We start from the raw sequence: 27,286 nt of genomic DNA on the forward strand, positions 1-27,286 counted from the left end.
GATGTGCGTTTAGATACAGGTGATACAAATGAGGTTCTTAAAGTTAGAACACATGGGGTTGTGGATAATTTTTATTTTGGAAAACTGACTCATGCTTAACAATGTAAGTTCCTCCTGCATTTCTTTTTTGTAGCGATATCTTCCTACAGATATGTTGGGTCCTCGTGGGAATACACCTAGAATATTATGTACAGATCTGTTTGCTGTACCTAAGGAAGGGAATGCTTGCAATAGACAGTGATTGAATATCCCCAGATCTGATTCCTTGGATAGTGTATTTATTACATTTGAAGAGTTTAAGCAGAATGGGCTCACACTCTATGAATTTCAAGAATGACAAATGAATCTCATTGAATCATAGAAAGTTCTTACCGGGTTTGATGGGGTAGATGCAGATTTGGTTTTTTGGCCGGCCATCTCCATCCAGGTGTCAGACTTAATAAGGACTGATTGCATAGGAAAGGAATGAGAAATTTCATCACCATGATCATAGTGAATCATTTTTTTTCATGTTAAGGGAATTGAAAAAGGTAGGGTTAGTACCGGGGAGTACTGTTGACCTAAAAGGTTAGTCATGATTGTTTTGAAAGGCAGAGCAAGCATGGGGTTGGCTTGGGGTTTGGCTGCTGAATGGCGACATCTATCATTTGGGTTGTGTAAGTACTATATTAAACTGAGTTCAGTAAAACTAATTTTGCAGACTTCCTAGACTGGCAGATTTTCTGGACCTTTTGATATAATTCCCTTGAACTGTTCACATTTTAGTTTAAAGGGGGTGCTGGGAACACAGCACTGATGAGTTTGCTGGGAGTGTGGGAATTGGCAGTCAGGAAACCACATTGTCAAACTAGATTTCTGAGCAGTGGAAATGTGGATTATCAGAATCTGAATGTAGCAGATTAAGCATGTATGTTAGTGTTGAAATGTATACAGAGTTTCTGATCTTTTTAGAATTGTTTCAAAGTGGTGGGAAAACTGGCAATTGGAAGATGTTTGATTTGAGAAACCTGCATTGTATAGTTCAGCCCTTGCAGATTTATTTCTTTCAATTTTGTAACAAGGGAAATCTTTGGATTTTTGTCATAACCCTAGGCCAGAGAAGCAGTTGGGCTGATGTTGGGTATATAAATTGATATTTCTTTTGCAAGCAAGTGTCTTTTTTCCTCACCAGTTCAATTAACTGGAGAAGGATGCGACTAATAAGTTAAGAATCAGTAGGTGCATAATTTCATTTTTGTTTTTTTTTCATATCTTGAAGTAGATCATATGTTCACTTTAGCGTTTTCATCTTGCAATTAGTGTGATTCCTGTACTGTTAAGAGTCATAAAATCCTGCTACAAGGAAAGATAGTTCATTTTTGATTCCTGGCTAGTTTATTTGAAATTTTGTTATCTGTCTATATTTTTTTTAAACTCCCATTTGAGTCTCTGTCCAAATTTTTTCTTTAAAGTTGCTACTGGTTCTGCCATCCTTCCCAGCGGTGCATTGCAGATCATAGTTTGTTAACTTTCAAATACCTTATGGCTCCTTGGCTGAAATATGAAATCTGAAATCTATCCTATTTGAAATGCTGGTAGATAACTCACATAATTTTGAAGACCTGTTAAATTTCTCCATTCTGACCACCAAAAATCCAATTCCTCTGTATGTGCCATATCACTGAAGCTCAATCCTAGTATCATTCTAAAGAATGTACAATGTGATTCTGTGGGCTTGACACCCTCGCAGAACTAGTAAAAATCCCCAGACCAAATTTCTCTTTGAATTTTGAGTTGAACTTTGAGATCTTATGAAGGTTTAGAATTTTTGGGTTTTTACTTTGCCTCAATTTCTGAAACCAAAGTCCTTATTTTCTGTTTTTCTAACTTAATTTCAAATAGTTCATTTTGGTCTTGCTCTGTCTACTGCCCCTTTTTAATGAAGTATATCTGCTACAGTGATGTATAACTGAAGCAGGCTCTCAGTGGTGACACTTTCCTCAGGGTCTCAGAGCCAAGTACGGTCTCTAAATCTGCACAACTTTTAAAGTATTTCTTCAGTTGTTTGTCTTTGTTCGAGGTATTGTACTGGGATTAGATGTTGGGAGGCTTGGTTTGTATCACATCAAAAAAAAGTTCCATGACTTGATTCAGCAAGCATGGGATTTCTGGTATTTTGCCCTCAAGCAACAAGATAAATGAGAGATCTAGTCATTAATTTCATTGCTGTTCAAGATTCAAAGTACATTTATTATCTAAGTATGTATGCAATATCTGGGTCTTTTTGCAGATTAAGTCCTCCCTTGCCCCCATGATGACAGTGATTAAATTTCAAAAGTACATAATTACTGTTTAAGAAGTTCTGGAATGCACAGATGATGAAAAGTGCTATTTGGTTTCTGTCATAAATTATTATGTATATGTACTTTTTGTATTTTATTGTAATCCAATATATAAAGCTGGTCTATTGTTAGACATCTTGACATTTGAAAAATCAAAATAGATACACAGAAATTAATATGCTTATTTTGTTGAAATGTGCATGATTTTTTTTCCCTATTAATCTTTAATCCTGTTCCACACTTATAAACCACTCAACCTTTCCATGAATAGACTAATCTTAACTTCAGATATTGGCAAATTCAGTCATATTTTTGTCAGGTTTTGTCATTTAGGTCCAAAGAAACAAGGTTTTCAATTCATTATTTATCATAGTTTTGCACATTTGTTGATGATTTTGCAACCGAATGATATTACACTCCATTACAGTTCATTTCTCCCTACTTGTGCTTGGCTTGAAATACAGGTGTCCCCTGCTTTTCGAACGTTCGCTTTATGAAACCTCACTGTTATGAAAGACCTACATTAGTATCCTGTTTTCGCTAACAGAAGGTGTTTTCACTGTTATGAAAAAAAATCAGCGCGCAATAAAAGGCAGCGCGCGCCCCGAGCAGCCGCTCTCCCCCGGATTCGGAACCGCATTCTCGCCGGCATTGCTTAAGCACGTGTCTGTGAGCAGCCGTTTGCAAGATGAGTTCTAAGGTATCGGAAAAGCCTAAAAGAGCTTGTAAAGGTGTCACACTTAGCGTAAAACTGGACATAATTAAGCGTTTCGATCATGGTGAACGAAGTAAGGACAACGTGAGTTTGGCTTGTGGAAGTTGACGAAGATGATGTTGAAGAGGTTTTGGCATCGCATGACCAAGAACTGATAGGTGAAGAGCTGATTCAATTGCAGGAGGAAAGGATAACAATCGAAGCCGAATGCAGTAGCGAAATGAACGTGAAGCAACTGCGTGAGATTTTTGCTGCAATGATAAACTGCAACTTCAATTTTGAAAGGGTACATAGGTTTAGGGGATATTTGCAAGATGATTTGAGTGCTTACAAAGAACTGTATGATAGAAAAATGCGCGAGGCTCAGCAGTCAAGCAAGCCTTCCTCATGAGCCACAGCAGATGACGAACCTCAACCTTCAACATTGAGGCGGGCAGTCATAGAAAGTGAGCTGCCTGCTCTAATGGAAACAGACGACGAGATGACACCCCAGTGTCCCACCACCCCAACCCCCAGGCCACGCATAGATACCGATTCACGGAGAATGCAGCGGTAGCTGGGAGGCACACAGCACATCTTTAAGAAAAAAGCCGAAATAAGCAAGCTAATTAATTAGGTGTCGTCCAACACTTAATTGTTGGCCCAGATCAGAGACGATGCAATCGGCACTGATTTGGGCCGACAATTACCTGTCGGGCGGCACGTAATTAATTAGCATGTTTATTTCGGCTTTTTTCTTAAAGATGTGCTGTGTGCCTCCCGGCTACCGCTGGATCCCTGCGTACTTCGCGGCAATGTATTGGTCAGCAGCCTGGAGGGTGGGGGCCACTGCACCACCCTAACCTGGGACTCAGCCTAACACACCATCATCAGTGTGCTCTGCGCTGTCTTCCCGATTCCCGTAAGTGATACTACACTGTACATACATTATTTCTACTTGATATAGGCTGTGTATTTTTACGTGTTATTTGGTATGATTTGGCAGCTTCATAGCTTGAAGATTACTGGAGAGAGTGTTTTTGCCAACAGTGCTTGCGTGAGATTTTCTGCTGAGAGCGCTTGCGTGAGATTTTCGCTTCGGGGAACAGTGCCAGCAGTGGTTGTGGAACAGTATTTCTACTTTATATAGGCTGTGTATTTATCATATTATTCCTGCGTTTACTATATTTTACTGTTATTTTAGGTTTTATGTGCTATTTGGCATGATTTGGTAGGTTATTTTTGGGTCTGCGAACGCTTGCAAAATTTTCCTGTATAAATAAATGGTAATTGCTTCTTCGCTTTACGACATTTCGGCTTATGAACCGTTTCATAGGAACACTATACCTTCGGATGGCGGGAGAAACCTGTACTAGAAAACTGTTGCCATTGAGAAAGAATTATGGATAGAAAAGGAAAGTGTTGAATTTATGGTCGCAAGATTTCCAAATCCTGACAACAAGTTTTCTTTGTGCAGGTATTGCTTTACAAATTCCTCTTTCAATTTTGAGTTGAATTTTCATTTGGATATAACATTGCAGAAAGGACTCTTGGTCTTCTGTTGTTTTCCTCAATCAACCATAGGCCATGTTGGCTTTTTGAAGGTGATGGTGAATGTTATCATCAATGTTGTCTATCACTAGACTGGTTCCCAAGATTTGGGAAGAGGTCCATGTTTCCAGGGCCATGCTGTGAATTTTTATTGTTGAAAGACAGTGCAGCAAGCAGATCCTTTGAGTGAATTTGTAGCTCTGCCTCTGCACAAATGCAACTGTAATTGACATGTTGCAGCTTGACTATTGAGGCTTTAATAACTTTTGATCTGGAATGTAGTTGAGCATGTTTGAGCAGCTTTTGGTTAGTTCTGAAAATTGCTCCCCTCCCTGTAAGGAAATTTATTCCAATTGAGGTGCAACATTTTAGCAAGAATGTTAGCCCATTGGGTGGTAATGACCATTGCTTCTGTGACCTCTACACAGGCAGTGTAAAGCACTGGAAAAATCTGTACATTTGCCACAAAATTCTCTTGGACCATTGTGAATGTTCAAAGCTACCTTCCCCAGTATTGGCATGGACAGGCCATACATATCATTTATCTTCCAGCCACAGACTCTACAAAGGGAGTTTATTGAGGGCTGTTATGGAAAGCTACTACCTAGTGAAAAGTGTGTGCTCAAAGCCTCCTGATTAAAAACAAAGACAGCCCCAATGACTTCAGCAAATTTCTGGCCCAAGACTGCTCAATATGGATCATGCAAAATGTTATTTTAAAAAATCCCATCACCATGAATTGGAAGCCCTTTTAGGATGATAGAATGGAGCACCTCACAGGCTACCAACCGGTACACCAAACCTGCCTCAACTGTAGAACAGTCTGCAGATCTCATATTGACGTCTTGGAAGCCATAAATTAGTGGAAGTAAATACTCCTCGATCTTGAGGAGCTGCTTCAAAACAACATTGCAAAGAGTTAAGTAATTCTGATACATTATAATTGTTATGGAACATTGCTATTCTACTGCAGTAGCATATTTTGAGTTTCAAACTCACACCCTTAGTCGTTATCACTTTAGAGCAGCTAAGGATGTCACTTTGAATAAATCTTTTAAGTAATTCTCATGCACTAGATGTGTTGCTGATCTGCTATACTGGAGAAAGTTTTTAATGAACGCCAGACATACTTTATATAGGAGATTTTTTTAAAAAGCATTTTTTCCTCTGCTTTTTCTAGGAACTGGCAAGTTCCTAGAAAGTTTTGCAATGTAAGTGTAGAAGTCATATTTCCCATTTTGTACACTTACAAGAACATGACTGCAGTATGGATCTGAAAGCTGGCAAAGTATGAAATCTTAGTTTATAGTTTACTAAATTTACTAAATCATAGTTACAGTCCTATATCTTGCTGTTTTATTGGTTTGATATTCACAGTACAATGTGGCATGGTATTTTAGTTTTTACAAAATTATAGTGTACAAGAAAAGTACTTTAGTTCCCCTAAATGTGTCCAATTGATTTGAGCTACAAATTTAATTTTTTCTTTACCTGGTTTGTCCGCATATTTCTAGGTTGATTAGTTTTCAGTTTTAAATTGAAGCAAATCTTTACACTGTAAATCCAAGGAAGCTCCAGTGTATTTTTTTTCTGATGCGTAGTTTACTAAATTTCCAAATTATTTCTGTGATGTAGTCTGCTTTTAAGTAGGTAAGTGAGGCAGGCCCCTTTAATATAACATAGATTCACATATGAATAACAGATTCATGAAGTTACATTCTGTCAATCATTTGGATTTATCAGCTATGTGGAGAGGGGAGTCTGCTACATGGGAACCAGCTTGCTCTCCATATCATACTGTCCGGCTTGTGTATCATGTAGACAACTGGGATGCATCATCCATGGTTGATCCCAACCAATGGAGGGCCTCTCTAGTTACTGTGGATTTGAGTGATGCAGTGGAAGAAAAGAAAATAACTAAAGATTATGGAAGTTATAAAAGGCATCCGTTAGTCTTGCGAGACCATGGATCTGCGCCTGGAAAGTCTTCACTCTCTAGGGCGCAGGCCTGGGCAAGGTTGTATGGAAGACCAGCAGTTGTCCATGCTGCAAGTCTCCCCTCTCCACGACACCAATGTTGTCCAAGGGAAGGGCATTAGGACCCATACAGCTTGGCACCAGTGTCGTCGCAGAGCAGTGTGTGATTAAGTGCCTTGCTCAAGGACACAACACGTTGCCTCGGCTGGGGCTTGAACTCACGACCTTCAGGTCGCTAGTCCAATGCCTTAATCGCTTGGCCACGTGATGAAAAACAAAACGCTGGAAACAAAGTGAAGGTGCACCTTAATTATCAACATGTAACAACACTGACTGGGTGATCACTTTGTGTCACATCCTTGTTTGGAGTCAGTCCTGCAGAAGGAATATCTGGTTCCATTATACTTCACCATTCTATTCCCATTTACCTTTTGCATTGTTGGAATGAGCTTAAGTAACACCATCATCTGAGCACATTGCTTCCATCAGGACTATCAACTTCTAACTTAAGACTACTTATGTCGGTATCAGAACTGACCATTTCTGCCTGTTATTCAAGATAAAGTTCAAATTCATTGTCATCTGACTACATATATACAACCAAATGAAACAACATTCCTCCAGACTGCAGTGAATCCACAAAACATATATCACACAGCACAGAAACCAAAAAATAATACTCTATAAGTTAATAAAATATAATTCAGTATTTTGTTGGTAATGCGCAGCACAGGTAAATAGTACAGTAATCAAATCGCTCTCCTAATGACGAGACCTTGGTGGTGGCCAGGTATTCATTCGTCTCACAGACTGAGGGAAGAAGCTATTGCCAAGCCTGGCAGTCCCAGTCTTGATGCTTCGGTACTTCCTTGATGGTAGAGGGTCACAGATATCGTGGGATGGGTGAGAGGAATTCTCAGCAATGCTGCTGGTGAATGTAACAAATGGGAGGGGTGGGGGAAGACCCCAGTGATCTTCTTGTCCATTTTTACTCTCAATATGCAGCTTCCATATCACATAATGATGTAGCCAGAGGGGACACTCAGTGATGCTCCTGTAGAAAGTTGTTGGAATGGGACAAGGAGCCTTGCATACTCCAATCTCCGCAAAGTACAGACGCTGCTATGCCGCCTTGACTAGTGAGGTGATACTGTGAGTTCAGGTTCAATCATCCGTTATGTGCATATCAAGGAACTTTGTGCTCTTCACTCTCCACAGCAGAACCATTGATGTGTAATGGAGAGAGGCTACTGTGGGAGGCAAGAGAGAAGATTGCTGAGCCTCTGGCAATGATCTTTGCATCATCAGTGGGGATGGGAGATGGTTGACCTGTACTTCCTGAAGTCCTTTTTATATTATCCTTTTTGTACTATCTGACTTGCTAGGCATGTCTTATTTTCAATGCATTATACTGATAAAATCAGCTGAATGTGCATATTACTGTCCCCGTTAACCTTTCAGAGATTGTTCTACCTATCCCTTCCTTCACCTAATCTTTTCTGCTAGTCTAAACTGATTTGCTTTCCTTTATTTTCATTTTCAAAAGAAAAGGGTTGCAGATGAAACTTACGAAACCACAAATTGTGTCACAGGAGATTCTGTTTTGGTGTAGTGTCTTGTCTGGAAATGTCAACCATTTTTCTGTTTCTACATTTGCTGCCTGACCAACTGATTCTCCCAGCATTTTTTTTTTGTTTATATCTACAAATTCTCTTGCCTGAGACAACATTACAGATTTTATCAAAGCAGTATTGGTAAATACTTTCCAGGTGTACTTGTGACTAAGAGCTAACAAAAATCTTTTAGAAGCCGGTAATCCCAGAGTAGACAAACTGCTGGAAAAGCAGGCCGCATCTTTTGGGAAAGGATCAGTTGTCTATTTTGATGAGAGATCCTTTATGAGAACTGGAGAAGTGAGAAAAACATGACTAAATTTGCAGAGGGGGAGCACATTTTATAGGCTGGAATGCAAAGATAAGGTAATACTTTAAAAACAGCCATTTCGAGGAACAAAGACTATGTTGCGGGTCCAGAGATCCCTGAAGGTGGCAGGGCAAATAGACTACCTGCTTCAGAAGGCATATGGGATACTGGCCTTCATTAATTGGGGAAATGAAGTTATGATCCAACTTCACAAAGTATTGGTCAAATCTCGGCTGGAATACTGTGTACAAACCTGGTCACCAGTAGGAAAGTGAAGAGGATGCAGAGGAACTTCACTAGGATTTTACCTATGATGTTTTTCAGTTATGTGGAGACTGGAGGAAATTATGGGAAAGATTGAAGGGAAGAAAGCAAGAGGAAGAGGAAGACAAATGACTATGGAAATGAATGCCAATAAATTGATCCACTTGAGCCGAAACAGGAGTGTGTGGGCCATGGCAGTCAAACTGGGCACGGCATCTGATGATGATGATGAAGACTAGAGAGGGTAGATCTGTTCTTCCTCGAGTGGAGGAGGTTATAATGGGACAGTATCGAGGTATAAGAGATTTAAATGGGTTATAGATAGAGTAGGTTACAGGAATCGTTTACCCCTAATTAGACCTAGATTTTGGAGAAGGGAAAAATTGTTTAAATGGATAGAAAGCAGAGTTGATATCGAGTGGTAGTAGGGCATCACAAACGTGTATGCTTGGGCCTCAGTTGTTCACAGTCTATAACCAGTGATTTGTCTGAGAAGACCAAATGTCTTATTTTCCAAGTTTGCTTATGATATGAAACTAGATGGTGTTGTAAGTATAGAGGAAGATGTAAAGAGACTTCAAAGGGTTGTGGGTAAATTGAGTGAGTGGGCAAGATGTGCAAATCGAATAGAATGTAGGAAATGTCCATTTTTGTTGTGAATCATAGAAAAGCTGTGAATTTCTTAAATGGTAAGAGATTGGATAATCCTGATGCTCAAAAGACCTATCTATACTTGTATGCAAGTTACTGAAGTCCAGCATTTAAATGATAAAGAGGACAAATGATATCTTAGCCTTTATTTGATTTTTGTCTTAGAATAAGAAAGACTCATTGCAAGTGTATAGGGTTTTGGGATCTGTCCAGATTACTGTATAGAGTACTGCATACTGTACAACTAACATTCCCAGAACAAAATTATGGGAATACAGGTCCATAATTCATTGAAAGTGGTGTCACAGGCAGATAGTGTCATAAAGAAAGCTTTTGGAACATTGGTCTTCATAGATCAAAGTATTGAGTATAGGAGTTGAGATGTTATGTTGAAGTTGCATAAGACATTGGTGAGGCCTAATTTGGATTGTGCAGATTTGGTCATCTACCTACAGGATAAATGCAAATAAGATTGAAGGAGTAGAGAAAATTTACAATGATATTGCTGGGACTGGAGTACCTGAGTTTAGGGAAAGATTGAATAGGTTAGAACTTTATTCCCTACAACATAGAAGTTTGAAGGGAAATTTGATAGATGTATATAAAATTGAGAGGTAGAGATAGGGTAAGTGCAAGCAGGCTTTTTCTACTGAGGTTGGGTTAAGGGTGAAAGGTGAAATGTTTAAGGGGAACGTGAGGGGAAACACCTTCACTCAGGGCGGTGAAAGTGTGGAACGAGCTGCCAGTACAAATGGTGGATGTGATTTCGATTTCTACGTTAAAGCAAGTTTGGATAGTTACATGAATAGGAGGGGTATGGAGGGCTATGGTACAGGTGCAGGTTGATGGGACTACGCAGTTTAAATGGTTCAGCATGGTGTGGATGTTTTGGACAGAAAGCCTGTTTCTGTGCTGTTGTTTTCTTTGACTCTAATATTCCAATGATAGCAGGCTTACTCTACAAGGAGAGATTGAAAAAGCTAAGAGATTTTATCATTTTTAGATTGTAGCATTTTTCTGTCTCCTCTCTTTAAGCTGTGGGGTCACATTGCTGCCGTCCACTTGAACAATTCCAAAAATCTATAAACATTGGACTACAATAAGTACATCCAATATCCCTAAAATACCTTCTTTCAAAGCACTGGGATGTAGATTGTCATCTTTTTAAAATTATCAGTTTTCAAGCTTGGTATTTGTCCTAGTTTTTACCCCATCGTAATCCCTTTGTAAGAAGATATTTGCATTGTTTGATTTATTCATGCCTATAATTCCATCTCTAATGCTGCTGATTTAACTGCATACTGTTTAATTATAGTCTTGTGTAGATTATTGCATTCCATGTGCATGAAATCCAGTCAATTGGATGCTGGCCTTTGGTTCCAAATTCTTTCTCTTCCTATCCAGTTGGGATATGACCAGATTAGTAGACTGTACATGATAGCATTCTTGGATGAAACGTGACTCAGTACTGCAGTTTTCTTCAGACTAGTATTGTGACTGAATATATAAGAAGGAAGTTTGCATTAAGAAAGCCGCACTATTATGGAGCTTGTATCAATAATGCAAAGTATAACGAGATGCGTGGATATCATTTTGAAGCTGCAAATTTGGAATTTCATTTTAAAATTAATATTGAAAACGATCAGATTTATATTTTTCATGGTATTAAAACAAATTATTTGTAGTTAACCATTGATTATGTTTATTTCTGCAGTAAACAAGCACAAGCCTTGGATAGAAACCACTTATCATGGTATTGTAACAGAGAATGATGTCACAGTGCTGCTGGATCCTCCACTGATTGCCTTGGATAAAGATGCACCTCTGCGTTATGCAGGTATGTAAATTCATTCTCATGACCAAATGTTATGTTCTGCATTTAAATGATTGATTATATTGTAAATCTGTAGACGTATTATTTTTTGAAACACACATCAAAGAATGCTTGTGAACTTGATTTAGAAATATTAATCTTTTGCATCAGGGATTTGTGCTGCTACCTATGGACATCTTTTTGTCAACTTTGTCACATAATTGGCGCTTTAGTAAAATTGTGTTCCATTTAAAGTGGCTTTATTAAACTTAAAAACTGGCAGTGCTGCACTGTTGAAGCTTAAACGATGGAATACTAAACCAAGGGCTCACCTTGTTTGTCCTCGAGTCTTGAGGGCTCTTCCAGTAGCCAACAGCAGAATACCTCGTATATACCGGTCGAGGTATTTAAGCTGCTCTTTTACTTAGGCCGTTGCAATAATACTGGGGTCTTAAGAGGCTATTTGATAAATTGAATTTGAGAAGATCAGCAGGGTCTTGTAGTTCTGAGCATTAATGGTCTGCTGTTTGAAGATTTTGGACGCTATTTGCATATGCTTAAAAGATATATTAAAATTTTCATGAATTTGCGCAAGAAAATGAGTAGCTTTTTATTGCAAGCAATTTATTGGCCCTTAGTTTTCTAATTTTCTAAACAGAACCCAGTTCATAATAAACATTAGCATTTGTGCTTTAATTTGTAGAGTTTTCAAAGTCTTGTGTGATTAAGGTAAATATTCACATGAGCAGCCCTTAAATAATTAAGATCTTCAATCTGACTCTCCCTGCAAATGATGTATTATTGTTCTACACCACTCTGGTGTCAAGTTTTATAAAAATTTGTCAATTTGAAAACATTGCCTAGTTCCATTTTATTCTGGAAGATAGTTATTCAGCTTGCAACAATCAGGATTACACAAACTAATTGAAGTTTACTTTTGGTAATTGATAAAATGAGCGGTACAGCAATTAATTTTGATATTCTGTTTCTGTGTTTCAATCAATTTGACTGCACGTACTGAATGTTGTGTTCAGTCCTTGCCCACTCCCTATCATAACCCCACTTCTCCCCATGTGGCTGAAGCCAGAAACTAAAGCAAAACATTGGGCTTTATATATTTTATATATCATATATATTATATATCTATATAAAAATATGGATACTGTGGTGAATTTACACCACAGCAGTGTGAACAGTGGGCATTCTTTGCATATTACTGCTCAACAGCTGAATGGTTATATTTAAACACAAAACCCTTTTAACTTGAAATAAAACATCTAATTTTTGAAAAAACAACTTGATCCACTTAATAGTTCATTCTGCAGGTGGATAAACACAATATGTATCTAGTAGTTTAGTGAAAATAGAGGCACAGAACACTCCTCATTGGTAAAGTATTTTCTTAAAAGCAAAATATCCAGGTGCCACAACATTAACCACACAGGTGCAGCTTGGCAATTTTAACTGTTGTTTTCTTTTAAAAGCTTCAAAGCTTATCCATAATGGTGTGAGTTCTGGCCTATCTGTAACTGAATTCCAAATAATTTCTCCATAACTTGCAGTTGTCACCCATAGCTTATGATTCAGGATGGCTTAGGGCCCCTTGGTAAACCTTAGAATCTGCAAACAAAGTCTACTATGTGGAATTTGCACTGTCGAGCATTCTAGTTGTATTAGCATCTTTCATATCCATTGCTTGGCAATCCATGACTTTTGTCTGAGTCGATCCAGCAGTTTGCATTGTAATCCAGCCAGCAATTTTACATAACACATTTAAGGTATTCTTCCATTGAGATTTGTTCAGTTTTTGCCAAATGAATTAGTGAGTTTGGAACATTGAGTTCCAGATGGTGTGAATATGACAGCAGTTGTCCAGAAGGTCTTTTGATCCTCAACAGGATTTTGAATGGCCCTCAATCCAATTAGTGCAAATTAGACCTGATGATTTGTCGTGTAAAAAGAAACATTCTTTACAGATTTTGGTTAATTCAAGCCTATTGGTTGAAGGGTTTATTTTTGATTGTCACAATCTTCTATTGTAAATTTTGATTACTTAAACTCTCCCTTAATATACCTGAGAGGCAGTGTTGCTTAAATCCTCTAGCTCTCCATATTAATGAACTTGGGGATTGTTCAAATGTTTTGAAATCATTCTCCAGACTGTTTTCCTTATCTGGGTTTCATTAATCACTTTTTCAGTCATCCTCTTGGCATACAAACTCTCAGTTGCACATAAATCACTTGATTTGCCATTTTACCATGCAAGGGTTTGCTGCTGATTTCTGCATAATTCATCTCCAATTTTTGTGTATTACTTTGTTTCCTCTTCTGCCACTCTCTCCAGGTGTTATCTACTAATATTTCTGGCCTATTTATCAGTTAATTTCTTCTCCTAAATCTGGTCCCTTAGTCACTGCAGTATTGTGGCTAATCTGCCATCCAGGATTTGTCTTAAGTGGGCACATGTTTTTATTTCGCACCAGATGCTGAACTCATCAGTTTTGCTACTAGCTTTCCTATGGTAGATCTTTAGCCATCATGTTTTTATAGTTTTTCATCCTGTCTGTAGGGAATAACCTTTGTTTTCCCTTCCTCTGACCATTTGTCCTCTTAATGCTATTGCTTTTAAGCATCTTGATTTTGTATTCTTTATTCTCCTGAAAATGCTGTCAATATCCCTTTGCATGTATCAACCTTCCCTCTACCTATTTCTGCACAGGGTGGTGAGGAAAGAATTAGCCATGATACTTTTAGATACACTGTTTATTCTCAAAATTTTATATAATCAGATAAGAGTAAAGTTGTAGATGGGTAAGATTTTCCCTAATACTCTAAGCATGAAAATACCTAATCTCATTTTAAATCTTGCCCCGGCTGAAAAGCTACCTGACAGATTATAGCAATGCAAGCATGAATCTACTATTGCAGAAGTGACCAGGGTAGGAGGATGATTTAGTCAGATTTGGAGGAGTGGGCAGAGATGGAATTGGTATCATCCCATGAGGTGTTTCAAATTCAGTTGGGAAATGCTTAGATCCTCATCTCAAGCATTGCAATAAACAGGTTTAGTAGGTTTGTCCAATCCTTCCTTTTGCCTATTGCCTGAAAATAATAGAACATAGAACAGTACAGCATAGGAACCCAAGGTCCTTCAGCCCACAATGTTGTGCCATACCAGTTAAGTTAGAAATCAAATGGCCAACTAAACTAATCCCTTCTGCCTACATAATGTCCATATCCTTCCATTTTCCTTGCAGGCGTGTGCCTTTCTAAATGTCTCCTAAAAGGCCCTAATGCATCTACCTCTACCATGACCCCAGATTCCAAGCAGTGCAGTACAGGCACCTACCACTGTATTTTTTTTAAATTGCCCCTTTCATCTCATCTCCTTTGAAATTACCCTGCCTTAAATACATGCCCTCTGGTATTAAACAATTCATAGACATTTCAATCCTGGGAAAAAGATACTGTCTGTCTACTACTGTCTAGGCCTCTAATAATCTTATAAATTCCTCAAATCTCCCTTCAGCCTCCAGAGAAAACAACCCAAGTTTGTCCAACCCCTCATTATGGGACTGATGCAGTGATTTAAAAACTTGGTCTTCCCCAGAATAAAACTTGCTTTGTAACTTCAACTTTATGATTAACGACTTTAACAGATTATAAATAAAAATGCAGGTCTAGAGATGAGGTAAAAACTTTAAAAGAAGGCTGTTGTTAACTATTTTAATAATTCAAATGTTGTTGATGTCTCCCATTAAATGTATGTCTAGTGTTACTGGAAGTAGTTAGAAAATGCAATTCTATCTTTTGAATATGTCACAGTATCTTGCTTTAGTACCTAATAGTTGTTGGTTGATAGAAATGATTGGATTATTTTGAAAGGAGGGAGCAAAGCTTTAAATAGATGTTATTGATGTAATATTTAATTATGTACATGATGTCGTCAGCAATGTCACTTGGATCTGGTATAAAATTGAAACTCCAAGGTCAAAGTAGGTTATGAAATATTTCACTGTTACCTAATGGAATATTTCATGGTTAGTTTACAGTGAAATATTTCATAAATATAAATCACAAAAATATCTGCAACTAATAGGATTGTAGTTAAAGGATTAGCAGTATTCCATTCTAAATGTTAACTGAATTTTATTTTATACAGGTAAAATTCTGTAATCTGTTGGATTATTATGCACCCGATGCTATTTATGTGGTAGCACTGTGAATAATTTTGATCATCTTTCAAAATGGTGCATTTAAGTATCAAGTTACTTTCATTCTGAAAAAAATAGATGATGCAGAAATTATATAATTCTGCAATGCATTGCTTTTGGCTTGAATCATGATAGATAATTTATTTTTATATAACCTGTTTTTAAAGGGAACCTGGAACTGTGAAGGTTAGTATGTTTATAATGAGCTATGTTGTGCCAAGAATTTTCTTTAATCTCTTTGGACTAAATCCCACTGTTGGTTTGTCAAAGATCCTAAAAAGTTATACATGCATGAAAGAAAAATCTGTATAAGTTGCTTTGTGTTTGCAATGATCCCTTTTACTTGTTCCTGTCTTCACCCTTTTGCTTTCTTACTTGATGACTGACCTCTGTTTATCTTTTCTTCCCCTTATAGAGAGGTATGAGGTGACATTCACCAAAGAAGGTGATACCTGGGTTCTTTCCTTCATTCTTCATGAACAGTTGTATTAACCCACTAACTCTGGTCATAAAATGGGGAATCAGCACTTAAACAGCAAATCCTGTCATCCATATTATTCCCCATTGTTATCCAGGCTTATCTGAAAAATTACTGGATGTAAAGTTTAACATGAGTTCATTAGAAATATCAGTTAATTTGACATTTCATATTTCAAGTTTGCATTCAGCCCAAACTCTTCTGATGTGGGTAAAAAAAAATGAATTTTCTTCCTGACTTTGTGTAGTTATTGCCTGAGGCTAACCTGATAATATAAATCCAGCTATATAAAAACCTTGGGTTTTGTTGTCTAGATTTTAGTCCTGGTACCTTATCAAAATTGGAATATCTTGTTTGTTATGCCTAGTAGTAATTTCAGATTCAAACAACAAAATGCTTGACTGGAAATATGTAGTTGATAACTGAGTGCAGGTATAGATGGTGAGCTGTCCTTGATGGAGAGAAGGGTAGCCTGGAGAGGGCTTGTGGGGCACATATAGGGGTTAGGCTTTACTTGGAAATAAGTGGTGGGAGAGAATTGGGATAAGCAAAGGGTTAGACTTCAAGAAGACAAGGTCATCTGTGCTTGTGTGGGAGGAAGTACATTGGCTAGATATCTGTGAGTCAGAATCAGTTTGCGTTAGAGGAGTGGGAACAGTGGTGAGTTGGTGTACAAGTGGCTAGATGGAAAGTGCAAACTTAATGAAGCAGGTATCTGCTTTATCTAGTGTCCAGCAAAGTTTGGTCCACATCACTCAGATGGGATTCCACTGTCAGATGCCTCTTGAATAGATTGAAGCTGTGAAGTGCAATACCTACACCATTGATAATGAAAATCTTGTGCATCAGATACATGAGAATCACAAATAAAAATGGCAAACTGTGGGACTTGCATGATCCTTTATTTCCTCCCCCCCCCCCATTTCCGTTATTGAATATTAATTTAGAATTGCATGACAAATATGAACATGGTGCTGATTGTAATTTATGGGCCGCTAGTTCTTTCCATTGCAAGGTTATTTGATATGCTATCCTTTCTCTTAATTACATGCAGAAATTAATTACTTTAAGCATGTTCACTTTCTAGGCAGTGGCAAAGGAAAGCAAAACAGGCAGGAGTAGACTATTGGGCCTTTTAAGCCTGCCTTGCCACTTAATATGGTCTTGGCTGTTGTCTGCTGCCCTCAACTCCTCTTTACTTTTCCTTCATACTCTTCAATCTATCAAATATTCTTCCATCTGCACTTTAAATAGTTCCAGTGATTTAGCTTTCACCACATGCTAAGCCAGAAAATTCCAGAGATCCACCATCCTCTGGTAATTTCTATGACTGTCCCTTTGGAGTTTATTCTGTCAAGCCTCCTTGTAGTCTTGTATGTTTGACTAAGATCACCTCTCATTTTTCTAAACTCCAAAGAATAGCTATTTAATGTCCTGGCAGGATGATTCTGTGACTTGAAGGACAATCCTCTCATTTCAAGATAGTCTGATGGTCTGCCTCCAATATTATTACATTTAGAGGGAACCAGAACTGTGTGCAGTATTCCATGTGACATCAATCCAACTGCAAATTTAACAAAGCATCCTGAATTTTAAATTCCAAAACCCTTGTTGTGAAGGTCAAAATGCCACCTGTAGCCTTAGCTACTTGTTCCAACTGCCTGTTAGCACTTTATTGATTGGTGCACAAGAACACTCTCAATCTGCCCTGCCCTTTTTGCATGATCATGTGATTGATTATCCCGGAGTGGCATATTATGCAAGTGTCATCTTGGTTTAGCTGGCAGGATACTGGTTTAAATTTCATTTCTGGTTTCATGCTGTTCTAGTATTTAAACATTATTTTTGTACTAGCTTTTTGCTGTACAGAAGTGTGAATGTTTAGAAATGCTGTGTATAGATTGCCCCTAAAGAAAGAAGCTTTTATACCTTTTCCATTCCCACCAAATGCTACCTTAGCAAAGATTCCGCATTAATTCAAAGGCAGTGCATGCTGCTATCCTGAACATTCTCCCCTCTGTTAATGCCAGTGGAAAAGCTCTTCATACATTCATTTACTCTGTGCATAAATTACATCCTGCAATTGCCACTTTACCTACCTTTAGAAATTCATTATTAAACACTTTGTGATGGGGCATTGCTGTTGGCAGGAGGATCTAATCGCAACATGACAGATTGCACACAAACATCTAATGGAAATAAAGGAAAACAAACTTAAAATTGCATCTGTGCCCTCTGGTTCATTTATCCTTCCCTGTCACCTCACTTTCCCCCAGTGAATATGTTTGGTCTTGTTATCCCTGTTACAAGAAATCAACAGCTTAAATTTTATGCATTTAACATAAGACACTGCTTGGTTTCTCTGAGGGACAATATTGAATGAAAATTTATGTCAAGCAATATGAAGGAGATACGGGGTGGATGATTAGAAGGAAAGAGGAGGGAGTCTAAGGAGAAAGTTCCATAGCTTCGGGTCTTTAAATCTGTGAGTACAAGCTCCTTTTGGAGGAGTGGATGAATCCAGGAAATGGCCAGAAGGCCTGTACTGGCAGATCTGTTAAGAATTATGAGATTGGAGAAGATTTTGGATGAAGTGAAGTCATTGAGTCGTCCAAAACATTCTAGTGTCTGCATTTACTCATCTAGAAGGTAACAGCTCTTAATAGTTGAAATAAGATGAAAAAATTGCTGAAAGTATAGGTACTCTTAGAGCTCTTGAATTCAGTGTGAAGTTCTTAGTCATTTGTATCATAATTTAATAGCCATTGGACAATTTACAGTAGATTATTCAATATAAATTCTTTATGAAGTTGAAATGAAAATCCAGCTTACTTGCCAAATGTCTCCAGTAGTTTTGTCCTTGGTACCTAAAAATTGCACTCTGGTATTTCTGATTAGGTGAATTTGTTGATGTGATATCTAGCCCTTCTGTGCTTCTCCTCCACCCCCTTCCACCCCAAATTTCTCTTGTGTTAATACTGGACAGAGAAATTCTGACCTGTCACAAATACTGAATTTGTCATCAAATATGTGGTCCAACTTGCTGTTTAATATTTTAAATCTTCAGAAGAATTCTTGAGCTTACAAATAATTTTGTTAATCCGCAGAATTCACTTTAAATATATTTGATTTGGGTTCTCTGGTTGCCATCCCCAGTTGTCAAAAGGACTTATCTGGTTAGAATCAATTCATGTAAGGTGTTAATTTTTTTTGAATAGGAAATCCAACTGATATTTCTAATGCTGAGTTGCCATCCAGTGATTTATCTTGATTCCTAATTGTAGACAGATACATTGCACAGGAAGACTTAAAACACATTGTTTTTCAAAAGGAAATTGACAGAATTTGTGAAACTGTGCTGAACCTGTGTCAAATGCTTGTACATTTCCAGATTTTTAACTTGCACTTTAACTTTTTATCCTGGTCAGAATAGACAGCCCAGCTCTGCCCAGTAGCTTGGCATAGAAGATCCCAGCAGCCATGGCTGTATTTTACAAGTTATAGCTGTCATAAGTAATCCTGTGAAATGCCTGTCTCTTTCTCTCTCCTTTTATCTCTCTTTCCTGCATGAGTGGATGCATTGTAAACCAGTGGCTTGGAAGGCAGGCATATGCACCCATACTAAGTCCCAGAACTTACCCAAACAAGGCACAGGCTTTGCTTTCTCAACAGACCCTCACAATAAAAGCAAAACCCTTGGCTGCGAAGTTTGGACTGCTGTTGCACATTAAACTTTTTTGTTAAATTGTTGCATTGTTGTTCAAGTTCTAACTTGCTGTTTGTTAATCTCTAGGTGAGATCTGTGGATTTAGAATTCATGGGCAGAATGTTCCTTTTGAAGCTGTGATGGTTGACAAAACCACTGGTGAAGCTGTCTTGCGTTCGAAAGAAGTGATGGACTGTGAGCTGCAGAAAGAGTATACATTTACTATCCAGGCCTATGACTGTGGAGAGGGTCCAGATGGAGAAAATATGAAAAAATCCCATAAGTAAGTGTATACTGCAATACAAGACAAAATTACTGACTTCTCCTTTATTACACATGGTCACATGGATGTAATTGGGTAGCGTGGGCTAGTTCATCTAGAAGTGCCTGTAATTGGCTGTATCTCTGCAAATAACATTGGAACAGAAGACATGGTATAACCAATGGATTCACTAATTACTGCTCATAATGATCGAATATAGGATGTAATAAAAAGTTCATCTGCATAAGCTGAAGTTCTGGCCTTGACTGTGCATTCAGAACAGTTCAAAATAAATCACTTTTGTATCCGTATAGTGGACTGCATTTAATGAAATTATGAGCGGATCTTTGGTCTGTTTTTTTTTTGCTGTCATGCACTACTCAAATGATTGAAGATGCATTCCATAGCAGGTCACCAGTTACATCAGAGCAGGCCTGTGCAATTACCAAGCGACATCTTAGATTATATTATTAAAATGGCAGCTTAAATTCTAGAAGGTCAAATATTAGCAGTATTAGAAATCTAACTGGCGTGAATATTGTGTTGAGCAAATTGGATTACATTTACTGTATGTTTGTTCTGTTCTATTTATTCTCAGATATTTTAAAGGAAATTACTTAAAGTATATATGCTGTCAGCGTTTTGGCTTATTGTTTAACTCTTGACTGTTAAATTGTGCATTTAGTCAGGGGGAAGCTATTGATTCCAGATAGGTCACTTTTTGAGCAATAGGCAATAGACAATAGGTGCAGGAGTAGGCCATTCAGTCCTTCGAGCCAGCACCACCATTCACTATGATCATAGCTGATTATCCACAATCAGTACCCTTTTCCTGCCTTCTCCCCATATCCCTTCACTGCTATCTTTAAGAGCTCTATCTAACTCTTTTTTGAAAGAATCCAGAAAATTGGCCTCCACTGCCTTCTGAGGCAGAGCATTCCACAGAACCACAACCCTCTGTGTGAAAAAGTTTTTCCTCAACTCCGTTCTAAATTGTCTACCCCTTATTCTCAAACTGTGGCCTCTGGTTCTGGACTCCCCCAACATCAGGAACATGTTTCCTGCCTCTAGCGTGTCCAATCCCTTAATAATCTTATATGTTTCAATCAGATCCCCTCTCATCCTTCTAAATTCCAGTGTATACAACCCCAGTCACTCCAATCTTTCTAGATATGACAGTCCCGCCATCCGGGGAATTAACCTTGTGAACCTACGCTGCACTCCCTCAATAGCTAGAATGTCCTTCCTCAAATTTGGAGACCAAAACTGTACACAGTACTCCAGGTGTGGTCTCACCAGGGCCCTGTACAACTGCAGAAGGACCTCTTTGCTCCTATACTCAACTCCCCTTGTTATGAAGGCCAACATGCCATCAGCTTTCTTCACTGCCTGCTGTACCTGCATGTTTACTTTCAGTGACTGATGAACAAGGACACCTAGATCTCGTTGTACTTCCCCTTTTCCTAACTTGACACCATTCAGATAGTAATCTGCCTTCCTGTTGCCACCAAAGTGGATAACCTCACAGTTATCCACATTAAACTGCGTCTGCCATGCATCTGCCCACTCACCCAACTTGCAACTCACTGCTTGCAATCAGTAAGACGAGTTCCCATCCTGGGGTCCACGGAGTTCATTGGGGTTCATTGCATAAAAAAGGTTGGGGACACCTGCAGTAGAATTTCAATAACCAACATTTTAGTAAAATTCTGATGTTATTTCTCTGTGTATGGTACTGTGCAAAAAGTTTTGTGCACATATATAGCTAAGGTGCTGTAGTAATTTTATGTATTGCACTGTTTTGCTGCTGTGCAAAAAAAACAGATTTCATGATGTGTGAGTGATAAACTGAATTCTGATTCTGTTGTGGACGAAGTGTGAAAGGAGCAGGGAGAGGGGAATCGTGGTTGGGAAAAAGGGACAGTGGAGGGAGCAGATGTGCCAGAGAGGCATTCAGTAATGATCAATAAACCAATTGTTTGGAATCAAACGACCTTGACTGGTGTCTGCACCCACGACACCCGCCTGCCCCTGGCACTCCTCTGCCACCTGTCCCACGCCCCTCCTACGGCACTCCAACCTCACCTTTTCCAGCATCCTTTGCTCCTGTCAGATTTACAAACTCTGTCTGCTCGATGTTGTGCAAAATTCTTAGGCACTGTAGTTATATATGTTCCTGAGACTTGCCCAGTAGTGTACTTAAGTCTGATAATCACTTGCCAAATTGTATCATGTCTAAGCAAGTATATGTTAATGAAAGCTTATAATTACATTTTTATCGTAAATGTGCCATGCCCCAGTGTGGACCACTGTCTGTTAGGGTGATATCACCCACAACTAGTGAAATTATTTCATAAACCTTTCATAAAGACAGACAACCTAAGTCATAATCTGCAAAATAATTAACATCATTTTGGCATGTCTGATAAATGAGTACGCAAGTGCCAGACAGTAACTGCCCCCCATTCCCTCAAGAAAAAGTTAAGCCTCCAGCTTTTCATTTTTAAGTGGCATATACAGTAGGTTTGGGTTAATTGGGACACATCGGGCTGCCCCCCACTGGTTTCAAGGAAATAGTTTTTTTAAGGTTTAAAAAAAAGACAAACTGCAGTTTGAGTAACAAATTAGAACATTTCGTAAGCATCTACAGAACTATAAAACTACTAATCCTAATGATTTTTTGATTGACTGTAAATGAACCAAATCAGCACAGCCACCTACTGCAGATAATAGACTGCCTTCATAGAATGCTCTTGATGATTGCATCCTCCAAAACTTAATTGTAACATCAAGATGATTGTCAATACCTTCAAATTCTTTGTAGTTCCTAACTTCTTGAAACTGTGAAACTGTTTCATTTTCACCTCCAAGAGTTTCTGGCATCTCTGGGCCTGAATGTTTGAAACTGTGGTGTGCAAAACAGTTCCAAATTGTCTTGCTGCTCATTTTTCACCAACTATCAGTCACAAAAACTACTGCTCTTGAGCATGCTATTTAAAAACTGTTCACTCTAAGCGTGGTGTGGTTTCTGACTTTCAGCAGTGGTCTGCTGACCCAAATAAACAGCATAGTGTCCCAAATAAATTAGGAAATCCCAGCTATTTTCTCAATTTGCTTATTGTTCTTTAAGAGTTGTCCTAAATAAGCAGCTGCCCCAGTTAACTGATGGTCTAATTAACCAGAATCCATTGTCATTTATCATGGTGATCTCATAGTGTTGATTTTGAATGATACAAGTGTATAAGCTAGTGACTTCTACTGTGAAATCTATGTAAGCTTAAAGCTTTTACTTGGAGATTGTAGTTTCATGGGGGAGGTAAACATGGTATCTCAGGAGGGACTCCCAGTTTAAAAGTAACTTTTTTGATAGAAATCAAATAATTTGTGCTGACTGGACAAGTGTTTATAAAAAGGAAAGAGTGCAGTATATTAATCTTTTAAGTGATTCAGGTCCTGCCTCTCAGTTGGTGACCACTGCCATGTCACTGACCAATGTTTCTGTTTTGTAGAGCTAATGTTCATATCCAGGTGAATGATGTAAATGAATACTCCCCAGTTTTCAAGGAAAAATCCTACAAAGCTACAGTTGTTGAAGGAAAGAAATATGACAGCATTTTGAGAGTGGAAGCAATTGATGCAGACTGTTCACCTCAATATAGTCAAATTTGCAGTTATGAAATTGTTACTCCTGATGTGCCATTCACTATTGATAAAGATGGTAAGTTGTAAATCATGTAGGTATTAGCTTAATGTCAAAAAATACACAGCAAATTAAATTTCCATTACTGAACTGTTTTGTAAAGCAAAAGTAAATGTTTCTTTTTCCAGTATAGATTTGTAATGTTAACAGGCTTCCTCTCTGTCTCGGAAATGAAACCTGTATTGATTAAGTGATGGCCTGTACTTTCCAGTGTGAATTGCTGCATGCTCAATGTAGCGTGGGAATATAGTCAAATATGAACAGAAGGCCATTCTGCCATTCAAGCATACACTGCCTTTAAATAAAATCATGGCTAATTATTTATTTGAGATACAGCGCAGAATAGGCCCTTCCAGCCCACCAAGCCGCACCTCCCAGCAATCCCTCGATTTAAACCTAGCCTTAATCATGGGACAATTTACAATGACCAATTAACCTACCAACTATGTGTCTTTGGACTGTGGGAGGAAACTGAAGCACTTGGAGGAAACCTGCGCGGGCAGACGGAGAACGTACAAACTCCTTACAGGAGTAGCCAGAATTGAACCCAGGTGCTTCATACTGTAAAGTGTTGTGCTAACCACCATGCTACTATGCCACCCTTGATATAAAAGACATGCTGTTGCTCCATACTTCTAACCAGCCCCCCATCCCGCTCACTTTTTTGCAGTAGTGCAGCAGACAGTATTGCTGCCTCAACTCCAGTGGCTCAGATTAAGTCCTGACATCATCCTCTGCAAATTAATTCCTGAGACTGTGTTTCCTCCTACATCCCAATGACATTCTAGTTAGTACTGCAAATTAACCTTGAGGTGGATGAGTAATAGGAACTAATGGGCATGTGAGAAAGCGAACTGGTTATTGGAAAATAAGCATGGAAATTATAACAATGGAATTGCTCAAGGAGCTAGCATAGACTTCAGGCCAAATGGCTTTTAGAATTCTACACATTGCCTTTTTAATTATCTTTTGCAATTTTATCTCCCAAGACTTTCTATGAAAAGGAATTTCAGATGCACCAAGTAGGAAATAAAATTATCCTCACTGTTGTCTCAAATGTCTTGCTGTATGGCCTAAGTGTGTGGTCCCTTTCCTCCTTTATCCCCTTGCATTCTGCATTTCAAGCCCTGACAGAATTTTGTATATTCCACTGAGATCTATTCTCCATTAACCCTGTTCTGTAGATGAGTTGTAGAATTGAGGTGGGGTGTGGTTGGAGAGAATTAATAGTATGTAGCGAAAATGGAAGTAATGTGGGATCACTGTAAGTGGGTGGTTGATACTGATCCCTATGGACCTGGTGTGTCAAAAGGCCTGTGTCCATGCTGTATCTGTCTGTTCCAAAGTTGAACAGATACGGGCCTAAACACAATTTCTCAATGACTGTCCCATGATCTCATCAATTGTCCAGTGAATCTTTGCTGCACTCTCCATGGCCAGAGAAAAATTGCCTGAAATACTCCAAGCATGGTCTTACACCTCCCATCCCTTTCTTGATTTCTGTCTCCATCTCTGGAGACAAACTGTCAACTGACATCTTTTATAAACCACCCGATTCCCACAATTATCCTGACTATATCTCTTTCCATCCTATCTCCTGTAAAAATCCTATCCCCTTTTCTCAGTTCCTTTGCCTCTGCTACATCAGTTTCCAGGATGAGGCCTTCCTCTGATGTCCTCCTTCAAAGAACGGGGTTTCCCTTCCTCCACCACCGATGCTACCCTTACCCACATCTCCATTTCCCAGACATCTGCTGTCACCCCACCTTCCCACTGCTTTAACAATGATAGAGTTCCTCTTGGGGTTGTCCTTACCTACTACCCCATCAGCTTCTGTATCCAACACATCATCCTCCACAACTTCTGCCATCTCAAAGGGACCGTACTACTAAGCATACATTTATTTACCTTCTCTGTCCGTTTTCTGTAAGGATTGCTCCCTCTGCCTTCCCTTGTCTATTCGTCCCTCCCAACTAATCTCCCTCCAGGCACTTATCCCTGCAAGTTGCCCAAGTGCTACACCTGCCCATCACCTCCTCCCTCAGTTCCGTTCAGGGCACTTCACCTGTAAATCTGCTGGGGTTGTGTATTTTGTCCAGTGCTTCCGATGCAGCCTCCTTCTCATCATAAATTGGAGGATAGCTTCATTGTGCATATCCGCTCCATGTGCCTAAAGAGGAAATTCCCAGTGGCCAAACATTTTAATTCTGATTCCTATTTCGATTCCGACATGTCAATCCATCGTCTCCTCTTTTGCCACAATGAGGCCATCATCAGGATGAAGGAGCAACACCCTTTTATTCCATCTGGGTTGCCTCTAAACTGATGACAAGAAGATCCATTTTGCCTTCCAGTAAACTGCACCCCACCCCCACCCCCTTACCTCTTCTCATCTGCCTGTCACTTCCCCCCTGGGTTCCCTCTACCCTTTCTCCTGTGATCCACTCTTGTATAATTATAATAAAGCATCTTTCCTCTTATAGTCAAAGCTATTTGCGCTGAAGAGCAACAAATCCAGCTTTTTTTAAAACTGATTTCAGGAACTGGTAAACAAGGACACTCAGTTCTTCCATAGGTTGTCTAATCTGCCTTTCTACTGTTTCTACCAAATTGAAAACTGTTAAATTATATTTGATGCTCATTCAACTTGTCTGAATTAAGTTGTATACTTATCAAAAGTCTCAATCTGAAATCATTTTGTGCATCATCTGTAAACTTAAATGACACCTAAATCACAGATGACATTTCCTTCTCCAAATCGTAGATGTTGTATTGTGATTCGCCATGGCCCAGGCACTGATTTCCCCCATTCCTCACCCCTTGCAATCCTGGAAAATACTTATTTACTTTTGCTTTCTTTTTCCTGTCTGTCAAATAAATTTCACTGCATCCATTCTTTAATATTACGCACTATCACCACTGCGGAACTTTTAACAAAGGCATTCTGAAAACCCATATACAAGATATCCACTGGTTCTATGTCATTGTTGTTCCTTTCTGTGCCTTATGGCGCATCGGGCAGCGACCTTGCTGTTTCTTTTGCATTTCTCTGTTTTTTGAGGCCGAGTTGCTAGCTCGATGCTCAACCCAGCATAGATGGAAAGCGTGCAAGGAGGCAGCTGACTTCAAACTGGGGACCACTTGCCTCGAAGTCCGGTGCAGATGCCACTACACTGGCTGGGAATTCTTTGTCATGGTTTCTATCAAATCTATCTGCCACAAATCCAGGTTGGCTTTGTCCAATCCTTTCAATTTTTTCCCCTAAGTATCTTGTTACTAGTAAAATTATCCTGATGGGTCTGTAATTCCCCCTTTTCTTTCCCATTTTTTCAATGAAAGCCCAATGCACTTGTTTCCCTTTTTCATAATCTAAGTTGATTCCATACCTTTTATTCAAATAAGCTTTTGTATTGAATATTCATTCGTAAACTTATTTTCTGTTTCTTGATACAGAAGTGATAAACATTTGTTTTGGGTTCTCTCTCACATTAAGTTGGTGATTTTTGCAGGGTTTATTAAGAACACAGACAAGGTGAACTATAGCAAAGATCGGCAGTATAAGCTTGCAGTCACTGCATATGATTGTGGGAAGAAACGTTCAACAGAAGATGTTCTTGTTAAGATCAACATTAAACCTACATGCAAGCCTGGCTGGCAAGGTAATGAGCAAGTTTAGCCACCTATCACCTTCTAGGTCTCCTCCTTCCTTTTCTCCTATGGTCAACTCTACTC

General features: G+C 38.8%; 1 protein-coding gene across 4 annotated transcripts in view; it reads left to right on the top strand.

Annotated features, from left to right (window-relative positions):
* clstn1 (calsyntenin 1) overlaps positions 1-27,286 on the top strand; it is an 80,370-nt gene that overhangs the window by 25,066 nt on the left and 28,018 nt on the right. For 2 of the 4 annotated variants that reach the window (XM_072244790.1, XM_072244788.1), the window contains exons 2-6: positions 11,096-11,218; positions 15,824-15,853; positions 19,680-19,875; positions 23,364-23,572; positions 27,064-27,213. In XM_072244790.1, the coding sequence (XP_072100891.1) occupies positions 11,096-11,218; positions 15,824-15,853; positions 19,680-19,875; positions 23,364-23,572; positions 27,064-27,213 (708 nt within the window). The remainder of the gene's footprint in view (positions 1-11,095; positions 11,219-15,823; positions 15,854-19,679; positions 19,876-23,363; positions 23,573-27,063; positions 27,214-27,286) is intronic. The other 2 variants (XM_072244789.1, XM_072244791.1) reach the window with 1 other exon arrangement.

This window comes from Mobula birostris, chromosome 27 (assembly GCF_030028105.1).
Source record: "Mobula birostris isolate sMobBir1 chromosome 27, sMobBir1.hap1, whole genome shotgun sequence".
Taxonomy (NCBI): domain Eukaryota; kingdom Metazoa; phylum Chordata; class Chondrichthyes; order Myliobatiformes; family Myliobatidae; genus Mobula; species Mobula birostris.